The sequence below is a fragment of the Remersonia thermophila genome, chromosome 6, assembly GCF_042764415.1.
Source record: "Remersonia thermophila strain ATCC 22073 chromosome 6, whole genome shotgun sequence".
Lineage (NCBI taxonomy): Eukaryota > Fungi > Ascomycota > Sordariomycetes > Sordariales > Chaetomiaceae > Remersonia > Remersonia thermophila.
The window spans coordinates 2,740,211-2,756,446 of record NC_092222.1 but is presented as its reverse complement, the minus strand read 5'-3'; the positions used below and the strand labels follow the sequence as shown (position 1 = coordinate 2,756,446).

The following is a 16,236-nucleotide window of genomic DNA, read 5'->3' as shown; positions in this document are numbered from 1 at the left end:
TGGCAGTGGTCGGATGTTGGGAACCGTACAATGGATTAGTCTGCATACTCTCCCAGTGTAGCGTGGAAGAGACCCAACTGTGTTTTACGATGCGGCTCAGCGATGAACGTTTGTGGAGAAGAACAACACATGGCTGGCTTTGGCCTTGCTGGCTAGGCATGGTGTTACCTGCTGCCATCAATGATTCTACCGACCTAGGCCATATTACGGGTCTCACTGGGAGCCACCAGACAGCAGGCATCCTGAACAGGTTGTGTATAGCGACAGATGATCTGTCGTATTTATCCGCAACCAGCCCGTGCTCTAACAGACTTGCTTTGCCGCCCCCTGACATCTTGAGGACACATGGGGCTGGGAGGCGAAAGGGGGAGGATGAGGGGAATCGTGTTCTCCTGTCCGCTGCCATGGTTCGGTGCCCACCTCGGCAACCAGGAGCAAAAGTTGGATGCGGGATGTGAGGGGAAGGGGAGAGGAGATAAAGGGGGGAAGGGGAGAGGTTCGGTATCTGGATTGGGGGTTTGTCATGCATCCGAGGCCAAAGGGTTGCGCATGATGCTATAGCAGCGGTGACAGGTCGAGCCGCGTCGGGGCGACGAAGGCGCTCCCTCTCGGCTCCGTCTCTCCGCCGTCGCGTGAGGCGTGGCGCGTGGCATCGGCGGAACCCAGGGCCGCGCGCGCAAGCGTCTTCTTGGTCACGAGCTTTTGGCCGGAGACGGCACCCCGCTCGCCCGCCAAAGTTCCTTGCGCTGTGGTTGTCCAAGCGTGGATGGGATGCCATGCCATCCCGATTCCAAACCATGGCCCTTTGCTTTGGCCCGCCTCCTGAAATGCCTCCTTTCGTTGCGCTCTCGGCATGGTCAATGTCTGGTTTTCAGCTCCTCCCGTGTCGTGGCGGCGCACGCCCCTGATGAGACCCAGGATGTCGGGATGTTAAGAACTACTGCGCTAGATCGGCCGCGCAAAATCATCGCGCCGCGGCTGTCCCCTTCTTTTCTGGCTGAAAACAGGTGCTGAGACTCTTTGTATGCGTTCCCGGGCCATCTTCTCTCCGAATCGGAGACCGCAACAGCCACGGACGAGGATAGCTGGCTCGGTCGGAGAGGGCTGATTAGCGGTCATGGAGCACGCGCTCTCTCCATGGGAAACCCAAAGACAGTTGCTACAGTAGTGGTTCTACAAGAAAGCAACGGCGGCGGCACGCATGCATCGTCTTCTCCGCCCTCTCGGCATTGACATGCTCACAGGGTACCTACTAGTACAGAGTCGCAGCCGGGCAGGGTCCGATTGGATATCGAGAGGGCGTGCCACAGCGGCCCACGTACCAGCCCTCCGAGCCCGTCCGGCCGGTCGGGCTCGTATCGTCCATGTCGCTGGCGGAATCATGTACAAGCACCGGTCCAGCGTCGTCCCCGCGTAGCAACCCGCGCAACAAATCGACCCATCCACGGACTCGGCCCCATGGGTCATCCGCTCTGCCAGCCCGACGCCTCGGCGCGGCTCGCTTATGGATTTGACGCCTCCGGGGTTCGATTGGACAGGACCTTTGCCGCCAGTTATTACGTAGCGGGTGGCACAGCTTCATCATGTCAAACGGTTCGCCGGGCCCGCCCTGGTTGAGGTCGGCGAAGACATGCCGGTTAATTAGCTCTCTCGTCTCGATGGACGGGAGGAATTTCCGGGAACAACGAGGCCGCATAGTCGGGTGGCGAGAAGGGCGAGAAAAGAGGAGAAGCATCTGAAAACCTGGTATCTGGCTCTTGGGCTGCGGGGTGCAGCTGGGATGCGCAGCGGGCGGCTCAACCCCGTTCAGCGGCACGAATAGAGACAAAACTGGCTCATGGGCGTTCGCGAGGAGGGGCGACGAGAGAATTATTAGGGAGACACCCAGGTCCGAGATGAGACAGGTCCGCCCGCGAGGATGCCCTGCGCATGCATTTTGTGCTACGAACAGGCCGCGGGGCCTGAGACGAACATGTCTTGCGCAACGGCCATCGGACTCGACTGTTCTGTAGTGGTGGTGGTGGTGGTAGCAAGAGGTGTGCTCACTTCCTCGCTCGAATATTCACTGGTATTGATTCCGGTCCAAACATAGAAAACCCATCAAAGTACCGACCCAACACGGAGGGATATTTGGACCGGCGCATGTAAGCAATTCCAGGAGTGTTGTCGACCGGTGCTTGCCATCATGCTTGTCATTGGGTTGCACACGAGGACAATAGAGAGACGGAGATGCAGGTTGATTAATGCGGCGTTACCCATCAACGGCGGTTGCAACGGCGGGTGCCCGAGCCGGGTGATTGGGGCCGGGGAATGGGGCGTCGACATGGACGCTCCGGCCTGGGACAACGTGCTGGTCACGCCTCAACCCAGCAGTCCTGAACCGATTAGCCGGCTCGATCACGGCTACGTCAAGGCGGGGGGATCGGGTCCGGAAGTATTGCCTTAGATTGTGTTGACAGAGAGGGGTCGTGAGGAGGTCACAACATCCGTGACGGAACTTGCAACATGATTCGACAGAGACTAAACGACGGCGCACGGAACCGGAGAGGAGACAGGATACCAGCATGATGATGGCCAGATGAGAGCGTCCGCAAGCAGACCAAGGCGAAGTCGATCCACGAGCTGAAGAAACTATAAAAAGACGCCAGCATAGACCCTTCCTTCGAGCGTCTGGCTTGATGCATCGCCATCAACCACCAACCCAAGCCGATCACCAACAGCAGCAGCTCCTTCGTCTGCCTCTATTTTTACCGCTGGATCCAACGGAACAACCAACCTAAAACCGCCCGCCATGCAGCTCTCGCTCGCCCTGACCCTCCTCACCGCCGCCCTGGGCCTCGCCAGCCCCGTCGAGGACGTCTTCCCGGCCCCCCAGGCCATCGCCGAGACCCGCGAGGTCGCCCGCGACCTCTCGGCCGCCAACCCGCTGGTCGAGAAGCGCGCCTGCACCGCCAACGGCTGCAAGTGCATGAAGGGCCTGCGCCAGGGCCAGTACTGCGGCAACTGCGTGTGGAAGGGCAGCTGGGTCATCACGGCCAAGCGCAACGCCAACCACGTCTACGAGTGCAACCCCCAGGGCGGCTGCTGCTCGTACGGCGCCGCCAGCGACTGCGGCAGCCTCAAAGCGAGGTGCGGCCCGTACTAGAATCAAAGCACACACATGAGCCGAGGGGGAAGGAAAAGGAAGGGGGGGGGAGCACGACGACGATGACGACGATGACAACGATGGCGACAACGAGGAGAATCGGTCCGGGTCGATGGGGTGGTGGCAAGCGGCCTTACGGAGCCACCAAATGGCCCGCTGATGGAAACGAAACAAGTTGATAGGAGAGGCCCAGGCTTGCCGGGAATGTATATAATATTCAACGAACAAGAGTAGCTCGAAGCGGTTGTCGAGTTGGAAGCAAAGAACTGTGCTACGCTAGTCCCTCCCTATGAAGTGCTTCAAACCAGATGCTGTAACTACCTCACGAGATGCGACGAGGGTGGCATACACGAGCACAACGTCGACTCGAGGTACGCGGGAGAAGCGGTGTAGGCAGGATGCCCGCCCGGTGGAACCCGATACCAAGGCCGGCCGTATCAATGATCCTCCGATACGTTCTCTTGTTCTTCTAGGCATCATACGCTTCAGCTCTTGCTTATACATGGGTATAAAACCCTGTCTAAGACAATGGCGTACGTATAGAAAGCCAGAGAGAGGAGAGGAGGGTCTGCGGACATACCGAGGTAAAGCCGAAACATACATAACTAGGTAGGAAAATATGTAAAAAGTCCTTCTTCAACCCCCCCCCCCACAGGTCTCCCAGCTGTATTTCTTTCAATGATAACGGTCAACTATCTAGGCCCATGCCAGCCATCATAATCATTGCGTGTTTTTATAAACCAACTCCAACGAAAAAAAAAAAAAAAACAACCCATCTACAAACGCCTGACATGCGTCTCTCGTTCGCCCTGACGCTCCTGGCTGGCGCCCTAGGCCTCGCAAGCCCCATCGAAGACGCCTCGGACGCCCACCCGCCCCTCAACAGGGCCACCACCAACTGCCAATGCATCAAGGGCGTGGATCCGGGCGAGTACTGCGGCTACTGCAAGGTGAACGGCACCTGGGTCATCACCAAGAACCGTCAGGACAATGACCTCTACCATTGTCACGATAATGGCTGGTGCTATAGGCGGGGCGCTTGCCCAGGAAACAATCATTGCAACTTTACCGATTACGTGTTTGTGTGAGTCGTTGCGGAGGACATGTGTGTGTGTATCTATGTACTCTGAACACGGAAAGGGGCTTGAAACACGCCGGGGTGGTTGGACACAGGGGTAGTGTATCGTCTATTCTATATTCATAGCCCTGTGGGCAGCAGAGCTTCTATTGACGGCTTCTCTGGCCGGCCACGCAGCGTTAAATATCATGTCATTGCTCCTCCACGTCTGGATGGGAAGTATGTTCCAGGGTCATGAAGCCCCATGCTTGAGCGGTGAGAGGGTTTGGCAGACAGAAGAGACGCTACGGGAACCAGGGGTCGTATCCTCGGGAAGATTCAAGTAGGGCTCGTGGATGCTCGCGAGGATGTTGGACGAGAGAGAAGAAATCCAGGTCTCAGAGACTAAGTGATGTACGTTACATGCCCCGAGGCTTTGTCCCGAACGCTGCCCATGCATCTGTTGCTAATTACGGTTCGGGTTAGTAGTGCGAGATTCAACATGTCTTGTGAAGAAATACCCATGCGGAGTGTGCGGTGCTGTATTATGTAGTCGGGGCATGCTCACCCGACCCGACGTAGATGGGCAGCTACAGAGAGGAGAGGAGAGAGCCCGGCGTACCAAACGAGGTGAAAGCCAACCCCTGGAGAGCTCCGGCTTTCTCTATCACTAATTACCGAAAGCCCACGCCCATCATAGCTATCACCATCATCTTGGTATCGTAGCTCCATCGACGATACCCCAACCACCCGCCAACCGCCCAGCATACGTGTCTCGTTCGCTCTGGCGCTCCTGACTGCCGCCGTAGGCCTTGCGAGCCCCGTCAAGGGCCTCTTTGGCGGCCGCCAAGGGCTCGCCGGGTCCCACGTGGAAGCCCGTCATTAACGATCCGGGAGGGGGGGCCATGATAGTGACTCCAAGGGCGGATGCTACAAACTTGAGGAGACGAAAAGGTGCCATTACGGGCCTACGATATGTGCGTCAAAGTGAATCAAACGAGGTGGAGGAGAATGCTTGGCCCAGGTCTATGCGCCTAGTTGCGGGGGATAGCTGCACACGCACGGACTTGAACACGCCGGGCTCAGCGGGACGTTAGTGGTTTCCCTAGGTAATTAACGAATGAATGAACCGGCGAGCAGGGTCATGGAGGGACGACATGGGCTGTGCGGGACGTAGCCAGGGAGTTGGTAACTACGGACGGCAGTTGGTTGTTACAATCCAAATATAGCAGAAGCGGTCGGAGTATTCGTATCGAAGTAAGGAGGCAGGTAGCCAACCAGAAACGGAGGAATGCTTGAGCAATTTCGGGTCTTGGTTGACTCTGACTCAAGCACATGTTTTGATATTGTCCAGTTCTCAGCTCATCAACCGGCGAGACACCAGCTACGTCTGGGCAGCAACAACCCGATCTACGAAGGTACATTATGTACGTCTCTCGAGGGAACAGTTTCACCAAGAAATATCAAAAAAAGTGACTTTATTGCTAGCCAGTTTAACACCACCATTCGACAGAAATTCAGACCATTGGGGAGCGGTCTAAAGATAAGAGGAGGAGAGCCCATAGACAGACCGACATGAAGCCGAAACAGAGCTGGCGGGCAAAAGCATAACCAAAAGAACCATATAATAAACCATTGCAGGCCCCTAGGGTCCTTTGGAGGTACTGATATATCCGTGAGCTCATGCTACCAACAGGTCCGGGCCAGTCGTCGCTCCTCTTTGGATCTTCTTGTCTTTACAAAACCACCCGGTCGCGCTCCCAAGTAATAGCTCCCAACCGCCCACCATGCGTCTCTCGCCCGCCCTGACCCTCCTCGCCGCCGCCCTGGGACTCGCCAGCCCCAGCCCCGTCCAAGACGCCTCCACCGCCCCCCACGAGCTCGCCGTGCCCCAGGAGGCGGCGGCGGCGGCAGCGGCGGCGGCGGCGGAAACCTTCCGCGTGATCCCCGAGAGGGTCGGCTGCGTCTCCAACGGGTGCCGGTGCACGCCGGGCCTGCGCCAGGGCCAGTACTGCGGCGCCTGCATGTGGCGGGGCGAATACGTCGTCAGCGGCAACGTCGACCTGCACCACATCTACGAGTGCAGCCCGCAGGGCGAGTGCTGCTCGTACGGCTACGCGAATGACTGCAACACCGGCCATGGGAGGTGCGGGCCCTAGGGATTCCCATAGCCCCCTCCCCCGGCGCACTCCCCTGATGAAGTCGGAAGAGGACGAGGAAGAGAAGACACGGTTTGTGTCCTGTCGAGGCCTTGGGAGGGAGATGAGTACCAGAGGGTTGTATCTAGGACGGGAGGAGACCAGATAAGAGGGTTCACTATGTTGACGGCGAAGAAAGGAGGTGAGAAAGCAAGCCAGGGGCAATACAGTCGGCGTCGAGTTGTGTCATCTCAAACCTCGAGTTCAAACCTTGCTCATTCGCATTCAATGATTTCTAAACATCGACCTTCCAAGCATCGCAGAGAGAGGCCCAGCCTGCCCGACGTGCTCGGCATCTTTCGGGTTTTTCTGTGAAGGTTCAAGGCGAAGCATGACCGCCCCTGCTTAGGCTCAAGAGCAGGAGTGATATTATAGCGCTCATCAAATTCGAACATTCCCCCCTCTTCCTCCTTCTGACGTGCAACCCCTCCGTGAAGGGGCCAAAAGGAAAAAAAATGCGAAGGAAAAGAGCAAGGAAAAAAGCAAAGCGAAAAAGGACGAACCGCGATTTGAACGCGGGACCTACCGGACTGCAGCCGGTTGCTCTACCACTGAGCTATCCGTCCGTGCTTCTTCGTTATCGATATCTGCCGGTAGCGAGGCATTATCGCTTCCGGCCAGAAGGGCGTTGACGTGGCGGGTTTGGGTAGGCGATGATGGGCGACCATGAAGGGGCGAAGAAGCAGGCTGGGAGAGCTGCCTTGAGCAATGATCCAGTTGAACCTCCTCGGGTGTCCGGTGGGAAGGGTGGCTGCAACGCTGCAGGCGCGGAACCTCCCCTTGCAGCGTGTTTCGTAACGGGGTTGTTCTGCGCGCTGCTGTCATGCCACTAACTATTGGTGTGGTGTGCACCATTTCCCCTCCTGGGCTACGCGAACGCCCCTGCGTGCGCATCACGTCGTGGGTTCAAGTGTACAGCAACGTTTGGCAAGGAAGCACCATTACAGGTCAACAAGTGTGCTCACTCAGGCTGCTGGAACGAACACCGGCCGACGACGGCTGATTTCATCGGGGGTTTGATCCATACGCAAGAAAAAGTCATCATCCTTCTGATTGAAAGCTCTGAATGCTGTAGCAATCATATACGCCAAACCTCTCTGCACTTGTCCAGTTATCAATAATAAACCAGTCTTGATCTCGTCTCGCGTACCCGTTGCCTCTTTATGCCCAACCTCCCACCATGTAATTCGCCACAATATAAAACCAATGCTCCAACCCAATAACTGCTCGTCCTACGCAACGCCTGACCAAGTCTTTGACCCAACCGAAAACGAAAAGATATGCCTTTACGAGGAGTTTCTGAGGATAAAAAAAGAAAAATAAAAGGAAAAGACAGACAGAGAGAGAGAGAGAGAGAGAGAGAGAAAGAAAGAGAGAGAAATTATACAAGAAGCGCAATCAACCATCAGCCCCCAAGGCCCTAACGCGCCACAAAGGCGAGCCCAAAGTCCAGCTCGGCCATACCAGCGGCGGCATCTCCCGAAAGACCACCGGCCGCCACCGAAAGGGTCGGATCGAGGAACCCGGCCTTGGTGATGGTGGCCGTGGACGAGCCCGGAGACACGTAGCCATCCAAGGCCATCATGGACAGCGACGGCGCGGCCGCCACGTCCAAGGCCAGGGGCATTCCCATGCCCATGCCCATACCCACGCCCATGCCCACGCCCATGCCCATGTCGACGTCCACATCGTGCTGCAGCGCGCCAAAGTCGAGCCCGGACGGAGCCCCCTGGGCAACGAGGGCGGCTCCGTCCAGGGGCGGGCACAGCGAGTCGAGGTCGCCCTGCAGGGCCAGGGCGTCGGCGTGGAGGCCCGCCAGGGCGTAGCCCTGCGACTCGAACAGGCCGCCAAAGTGGGTGAGCTCCGCGGCGTCGAAGGCGGCGGTCGCGTCGAAGCCCTTGAGCGAGACGGAAGAGGAGGAAGCGGTGGCGGCGGCGGCGGCGGCGGCGGTGGCGGCGGTGGCGGCCGAGGCAGAGGAGGAAGAGAGAGAAGGCGAAGAAGAAGAAGAGACGGGAGAAGAGGTGGAGACGGCAGAGGTCGAGGCCGAGGCCAAGCGCTTCTCGCCGCCCTCCTCCGGCGCGCCCTCGGGCGCGCCCGACGGCTCCTCCCCGTCCTCGACCGAAAACGCGCCGGGCTGATCCATGGGCACGAGCACCTCGACCATCCAGTTCTTGAGCTCCGTCATGGACGGCCAGCCCCCGCCGCCCTTGCCGCCGCGCTTGTCGCTCGCGTCCTTGATCTCGGGCGCGCCGGCGCCGGCGCCGGTGCCGGGAGCCTTGCCGCCCTTCCTCGGCTTGACGTTGAAGTGGGTCCTCCGCAGGTGGGCCGCGGCGTTGTAGTAGGCGCCGTACTGCTTCTTGCCGGTGCACTTGTTGCAGTCGGCGAGCGGGCGGACGGCCGTCTCGGCGTGCGGGATGCCCTCGAGGGCCGGGTCGCGGCAGATCCACTTCTTGACCATGCTCCTGTGCTTGGCCTCGGTGTGGCGGCGCAGCTCGTGCTCGCCGCGGAACCCGTCCGGGTGGTCGTTGCACTGCATGCACTTGACCCGGGGGTGGCGCGGGCGCTCGTACTTGGCCTTGGCGATCGGGGCTTTGGAGGCGCCGTCGTTGCCGAGGGCCGGGTGGGGGTTGGCGTTGGAGGAAGGGTTGAAAGTAGTAGTGGTAGTAGTGGTGGTGGTGGTGGTGGCGGAGGAGGGGGAGGAGGAGGAGGAGAAGGAAGAGGAGGAAGCAGAAGAGGTGATGATGGGCTTGGGTTGGAGCTGGCGAGACTTGGCGGCGTGGTTTTGACGGGCGAGGGCCTCCTTGGCGCGGTGCTTGAGGGACGAGTTGGAGCGGGCGCTGTCGGAGCGCTCCATGCAAAGGGGCTGGGAGAGGGCGTGGCCGCCCAGCTCGCCCGACGAGGAGGCGGATTGCGCGCTCGACTGCGACAGCGACGGCTCCATCGGGTGCCGATGCCGAGCGGGAGCGGCGGCGATGGAGGAGGAAGAGCAAGAATGCGGGATGATGAGCTGGCCATCCGAGGAGCGCTTCCTGCGCAGGGAGGCCTGGGAGGCCATGGCCATGGCCATGGGGTTCGGAAGAAAGCTCGCGACCGACTGCTGCGACTGGATCCGGACCATCTGGTTGAACTGGCTCGAGATGGAGGCGCCGTCGGTAAGAGAGCTGCTGTTGCGCGACATGGGCACCGTGTCCAACGTCGAGGCGCTGGAGCCGCAGAGCGACGGGTAGCTTGCGGCCGCGTCCTTCTCGGACTCGAGAGGCGAGGGCAGGCCGTGGGCGGGGATGGCGATGGGGGACGCGGCGGGCGGCGGCAAGGCGTCGTCGCCGCGCATGGAGAGGAACTCGGCCACGTTCATCTCGCGGCCCGTCACGACCCCCAGGGCGGCCGAGGGGTCGGGGAAGAAAGGGTTGGGCATGGAGAGCTGGCCGAGATAGTCCATGGCATACGGCCCGACCGCAGGAAGGCTGTGCCGCGCCGGCCAGAGGCGGGAGCCGGCGGCGCCTGAGGTGTCGACCACGAGGGACCGCGGGCTCGATCGCTGGCGCACCATCATGGTTGGAGCGCGCACGAGCGGTCTCGCCGGGGTTTCTGTAGGATGTGTCGTCTTGGACCTCTTCATGGGACGGCTCTGTTCCTATAAAAAAAACAACATGGCGGTCATGGTTATTTCTCTTGCTCGTTTTGTTTCACGCCGTGCGCGACTTTGAGCTCAGCAACTCTCTCTTACCTGCTGGTCTGGCTGGGGCTGAACATGCAGGCCCGTGGTGGAACTGCGGGACATGACGCTGCCTCCTGGGCAGGCGTTCAGGTTGTAGGTCGATGGCGGCATCTTGGACATGTTGGAGGAGCCGACCTGCGCCCGGCTGAGCTGCCGCATCAGCCGGAGCTTTTCCTGCTCGTTCTTCTCCAGGAGAGCCTTGATCTGCTCCACGTCGCGTTGGCCGTTCATTTTGGCTTGCAAGAGAGGAGGATGGTGCTGCACCGGCGGCGTGATGCCTCCGAACCCTTTGGATGAATCCAGGGCGGAGGGATATCAACGTCACCGATCCACCTTGGGTGGGTGAAGATGTGGATGATACTGGTGATAAGGAGGATGCAGGTTGGAAAAAAAAAAACAACAAGGGTGGCTGCTGTTGACTTGGATGATTTCCTAACAAATCAACCCAAGAGAGCGGCGCATGAAAATGAAGGGGACAGAAGAGAGGCGATGCGAAGATGGGCTTGAAGGTGAAGATGAAGAAAAAAAAGCATGCTTCGCCAGCCACGACCAGCGAGGCTCTTAAAGAGATGCTCGAGGGGACCTGCGGCTGGTGATGGATGGCGTAGTGGGTGGGTGGGCGGGTGCTCTATCATGTAATACTACTGCGCATGGACGGACAGCTGGACGGGCTGTCTGTACCTCAACCTCAGGCATGGACCTACCGTGCTCCTGCAGGACAAATCATCATCGAAGGACCGTCGACTTGACCGGCAGTAGGTAACGAGGTGTGACCGGCCAAGCGTCGGTTTCGATGTACCGAAAGAATTTGATGCCTGGGGAATGCGTGGGCAACGGAGCCACATGCTCAGAAGTCTCGGCGATGGAACGGCAACCCGACGTCTTCCCCCCTCCCTTCTCCTCTCTCTCTCTCTCTCTCTCTCTCTCTCTCTCTCTCTGCAAGGCTCCCACCCGCGTGCTCGGCCGCTGGGCAACGAGGGAGACAGAGGAGGTATGACGACAGTCGACAGGTGTGACGGACAGGGGTAAGAGGGGGGGGGGGGGGGGGATCGGGCTGACACGACGCCCACCAAGCCCCAGACAAATCGACTGGCCACGACAGCATGCTCCAGGCTTGGCTTAGCGGCAGAGGTGGTGACCCCGGATTCTGGCACGACCGGCTGGTTGTGCATCAGGGCCGCCTCTGGGCCTACCGGCCTACCAGAGCACGTACGAGCCACGGCCGCGCATGCTACAGTAGACAGCAGGTGCCGAATCTTTGTGACCTTTGGCCGTTCTCTCCAGGGGCCTGGTCCCGAAACCGTCGCCACGTCCTGATTGAGACATGCAGGCATGTGTTTCTCGAATTCATGACGGCAGCCATTCAGGCACGCCACCTACAAGCTCTTCGCCCGCCGGACGAGAGCCCAAGATACCCAATCCCCCCAGCGTAAGAAGCGGTGGCGAAGAGCGAAGAGCAAAGGGCGTACAAGAGGCACACATGGCACATGGCGTACTTTGCAGCCATCATTGGCATATTGGCATTGGCATTGGTAAAGAGGGTCGGGCATCGGAGAGTGAGACTCGAGCTACTGCAGAGCGGTTGCCAGCAGATGGTAAACCTCCCCCCCCCTAACATCCCAAAGATAGAGACAGGAAATGGGGGGGGAGGGGAGAGGAAAGGGGAAAGATGGTCAGCAACGCCCGGCTGCTGTGGTGTGCTGTGGTGCAGAGGTGCGCCGACGAGTAAAACCGAGGGAAAAAGGAGCCCGGCACGGTGCTGGCCTGACCCGGGAGCTTTGCCAATTGGCCCGGAGGGGCGAGGATTTCCTTGGCTGCCGGCCACGACGTTGCCGGCCTGTTTAGGGAACGAGGGGGCTCGAAGAGGCGCAGCGAAGTCCATGATTCATCCCCGTCCAACGTCCCAGATTGCCAAAACCAGGATAGACCTCGATTGTCCCAAAGATTGACCATGTCTCTGGGATGAACATCGGGCGCAGGTACCTGTCGATGTCGTGTGGAGGAAGGGAGCCCAATGGACAGTTGGCCATGCGGCCATGCGGGGAGGCCGGGGAGGCCGGGGAGGCCAAGGGGGGGGGAGCGGGGGGTTTTGCCTGCCGGCAGTCCGATCGAACGGCCGATGGGATCACTCACGTTTCCATACAGGCCATGGAGAGGGAGAAGAGAAACGAGAGAGAGAGCGCGTGATATCGTGCATCTGGTGGGCTGGAGAAGGGTACAGTACCTTAGCTAAGGTACCCTAGGTACCTTACATAGCGTGCCTTGTGGGTTGAGACAGGAGGTATGGAGTAACCAACTAGGTAGGTAACTACCAGTTACACAGTCCCGTACCGAATGGTTGCGGCCAAAACCTCGTCTTCACCACACCTTGGGTGGACCTGGTCGCTGCACGCGACCGGAAACAGGAAGGGAACCATCCAACAAGCGCTGCTGGCTCTGAGGTGGCCTGCGGGCGCGACGCTCAGTAGGTTGCCTTGCTGGCTGCTGGCTCTTGGGGGGGGGGGAGAAGAGGGGGTTGTTTGGTCTCGTTTTCCGAACCACAGACGCATCTCATTGGCGGTTACGTCGAGTCCCTAGTGAGGCGGCGAGCTTTGACTGGCCAGAAATGGCCGGCGCCTCGGTCGCCGCGACGGGGGTTTTTTATCCCCGCCCGCCCGTGGCGGCGTTGGCTGTGTGTTGTCCCGGCCTGACGGATCCCCCACTTGCATCACCCACCCATACGCAGTACGCCCCATCCACCCACTCGCTGCGCTTCTCATCCTCCCCCGCCCCCCCCCCCCCCCCCCCCCCCACCCTACCTACGCAGTATGTACTGTACATACGCCGTAGCGTATGTATGTACTGCGTATAGTATGTATGTACGCAGCACTGACCAGAACGATGTGCCATATTGGCCGGGCACGCGTGGGGCGGCTTTTGGGCTCTCTGGATGGATGAAGTTGGAGGTGTTATTGGGCTCCAAGTTGCCCCCCTTCCCCCACAACCTCCATTCTCCCCCCCCTCGATCCCTACATACTGTGTAGACTCACCGCGGGCTGGTGCGCCTAGGCAGCGGTGCATGGCAGGTGACTGATGGGCTGGCAATTGGCTAGCACATTGACACGTAGGCCCCGTCACCCGTCACCGGGAGACGTTCACCTTGGCCTGTGCACCGCCTATCGGGACCCATCCGGGGCTCCTGAGGTTCCATCCTCCGCCCGGCAGGCCTTTGCAGTGGACTCCTGGCGCCGGCTTGGACTCCGGGGGTTTCTGGGGATTCATGACCGGTAGGGTCGTCCATGGGTCGTCGTGGGATGACAGCAGAGAGATCACATGCAGGGACCGTCCACGGCGCACGCGAGATCTTGACCGAGCAAGGCCATGCAAGCATCCCAAGCAGCTGCTGAGCCATGTGGGAAAGCCCAACTCTGATGATGAATGGCATGACCTGCATCAATCACACAATGCATTTCGTTTTTTTTTTTTTTTTTTGTCGTTGTTGTTGTTGTCGCTGCGACAGCGAAGCAGGGCCTGAAGCTCCTTGGTTCTGTATCTCCTGGTTCATGATGCAAGAGGGTTGGATGATCATGTCCCAGCCAAGCCAGCCAGTCCAGCGAGCCAGTCCAGCGAGCCAGTCCAGCGAGCCAGCCTTGCATCATTTGAGTGGAATTGACGAGGACTGAGAAGGCGGGGGGAATTCGACTTTGGACTTGGTTCCAGCTCAACGTTTGTTGTCCGAATCAACATTGTGCACAGGACGAGACAGAAAGCAATGAATTGGCCAAGAAGGGAAAGGGAATGAAATCCCAACAACACAGAAGAACGAAAAGGACTCGGAAGTACACGATGACATAAGCAGGATTCCCCCTCCCCCCCTCCCCCCTCAGTCCCCCAACGCCAGATGACGTAAGCAAGAATCCCATGCGATAAGGCGATAAGGAGCTTATCGTCGTGGCGCAACCTGGCCGGAAGCTCTCCCAATGGACATGGAAGAAACAACAACAAGTAACAACAACAGCTACATCATCAACAACAACAACAACAGCATGGAACCATACGGCACGGCTCAGCTAGCATCGTAGGCGCCCACCTAGCTCCCAAATCGCCTCCCCCCCCCTCTCCCAACAAATCGCCCGACATGCGTCGCCTCAACCTGGTGCTGCTGGCGTCGCTGCAGCTCTGCACCGCCCGACACCCCAGCTTCAACATCCACGATGACGTGCTCGCCCACCCCCAGTTCGAGGTCGTCTTCACCGACGACTACATCACCGAAGCCGAGGCCCTCGCCATTCTCGACTCGTCGCATGCCGCCCGGGCCTCAGCCTCGGCCTCGGCCTCGGCCTCGCCGGAGCCCAAGCCGTCCGATCTGGCCAAGGCCGCCGCCCCCGAGCAGGCGTCGTCCCCGGACCAGGCCCGCCCCGGAACCCCCGCCGCCGCTGCCGGCCAAGGAGGCCCCGAGGACGCGCCGCTCGCCGAGACGTACGAGCTCATGACCAGCCCGCCGTGGCGCTATCTTTGCTCCGTGCCCGTCATCGCCCCGCCGCCCGTCAAGAACCGCACCGAGACGGAGCTGGCCAAGGCCGAGGAGGCCCGCGAGCTGAGCCGGGCGTCGGCCCGCGGCTGGGAGCTCATGAGCGTCCTCAACGGGCACTGCATGTACTTCACGTCGGGCTGGTGGAGCTACAGCTTCTGCTACGGCAAGCAGGTCGTCCAGTTCCACGCCGCCCCGGGCCGGCCGGGCGAGCCCCCCGTCAAGGACGACAACAGCCTCGAGTACGTGCTGGGCCGGGTCCCCGAGCTGCCGGCCCCGCGGGACCCCGCCGGAAAGCCCGAGCCGGGCGGCGAGCCCAAGAGCCTCGCCCCTCCCAACGTTCAGCTGCAGACCAAGGGCGACCAGCGCTACCTCTCGCAGCGCCTCGGCGACGGCACCATCTGCGACCTCACGGGCCGCCCGCGGACCATCGAGATCCAGTACCACTGCAGCCCCGGCGCCACCGCCGACCGCATCGGCTGGGTCAAGGAGGTCACCACCTGCGCCTACCTCATGGCCGTCTACACGCCGCGCCTGTGCCGCGACGTCGCCTTCCAGCCCCCCAAGGAGACGCGCGCCCACCCCGTGCGCTGCCGCCGCATCCTCGGCTCCGACGAGGACGAGCGCGCCTGGCACTACGAAAAGGTGGCGGCCGCCGCCGAGCTGCTGAGCCAGAAGCCCCGCGCCCGCGAGCCCGGCCGCGAGGTTCGCCCGGGCCACTTCGCCGGCGTCACCATGGGCGGCGTCGTCGTGGGCCAAAAGAAGCACGTCTCGGACGAGCTCGCCGACAAGTGGCTTCCCCTGCCCCGCGGCGTCTCGCGCGGCCAAGGACGGCAGGGGCAAGGCCAGGCCAAGATCCAACAGCATCAGCAGCAGCAGCAACAAAAACAACAACAGCAGCAGCAGCAGCAACAGCAACAACAACAATACCCCGTGGTGGAAACCCTGGCTCGCAAGCGCAAGGACGCTGCCGAGTCCGAGTCCCTCACCGACGAAGAGTTGAAAAAGCTGAACCTGGACCCCAAGGAGGTGGCCCAGTTCCGCGAGAAGATGGAGCGCATCGCCGGAAACCGCGGGTGGAAGCTGCAAATGATCGAGGTGGCCGAGGGCCAGTACGAGTACCTCGGTGAGTTTGACCACGAGGAGGAGGACGATGGCGCCGCCGCGGGACCCCGTGGTGCCGTGGCGGGGGGCGCCGGTGGTGCAGGCGCCGCGACAGGAGCCGGCGAGGCGAAGAAAGAGCCGGCGCAGAAGGACAGTGTTGGCGGAGACAAAGCGGATCACACGCCGCCGCCACCGCCGCCGCCGCCGCGCGGAGAGGAGAAGCAGAAGGAGGAGGAGGAAACCCAACGCGAAGGGACACAACAAGAGTCCCAGGGGTCCGAGGGGTCCGAGGGGGGGTCCCAAGAGGTCTTTTTCAAGGACGAGCTGTAACCTGTCTCTAGTATAAAACCCACCTACCATGCTCTTTCAAGGCAGAGATGGAAGGGCATAGCCGTGCGTGTACATGATAAACTTTGGTACTAGTTATTGATTCAGCCTTTGCAAGGCCAAGGCCCCGCGTTGGGACAGGTCCAAGACCAACCGACCCATCCTGGGCCATGCCCA

General features: G+C 60.3%; 4 protein-coding genes and 1 non-coding gene across 5 annotated transcripts; 3 read left to right on the top strand and 2 right to left on the bottom strand.

The window, feature by feature from the left end:
• Positions 1-2,791: 2,791 nt before the first annotated feature.
• Positions 2,792-3,145, top strand: VTJ83DRAFT_6928 (uncharacterized protein; the record flags this gene model as incomplete). The annotated part of the gene is made up of 1 exon (XM_071013693.1): positions 2,792-3,145. One exon carries the CDS (start codon positions 2,792-2,794, stop codon positions 3,143-3,145), a length of 354 nt encoding a protein of 117 aa, XP_070864555.1.
• A 704-nt stretch (positions 3,146-3,849) lies between these two features.
• Positions 3,850-4,233, top strand: VTJ83DRAFT_6927 (uncharacterized protein; the record flags this gene model as incomplete). Its single annotated transcript, XM_071013692.1, has 1 exon — positions 3,850-4,233. One exon carries the CDS (start codon positions 3,850-3,852, stop codon positions 4,231-4,233), a length of 384 nt encoding a protein of 127 aa, XP_070864554.1.
• Positions 4,234-6,894: 2,661 nt separating this feature from the next.
• On the bottom strand, positions 6,895-6,966 carry VTJ83DRAFT_t145. Its single transcript has one exon. It is a non-coding gene; the product is annotated as a tRNA-Cys (tRNA).
• Positions 6,967-7,820: 854 nt separating this feature from the next.
• On the bottom strand, positions 7,821-10,349 carry VTJ83DRAFT_6926 (uncharacterized protein; the record flags this gene model as incomplete). The annotated part of the gene is made up of 2 exons (XM_071013691.1): positions 7,821-10,034; positions 10,128-10,349. 2 exons carry the CDS (start codon positions 10,347-10,349, stop codon positions 7,821-7,823), a joined length of 2,436 nt encoding a protein of 811 aa, XP_070864553.1.
• A 3,886-nt stretch (positions 10,350-14,235) lies between these two features.
• Positions 14,236-16,062, top strand: VTJ83DRAFT_6925 (uncharacterized protein; the record flags this gene model as incomplete). Its single annotated transcript, XM_071013690.1, has 1 exon — positions 14,236-16,062. One exon carries the CDS (start codon positions 14,236-14,238, stop codon positions 16,060-16,062), a length of 1,827 nt encoding a protein of 608 aa, XP_070864552.1.
• Between the last annotated feature and the right edge of the window lie 174 nt (positions 16,063-16,236).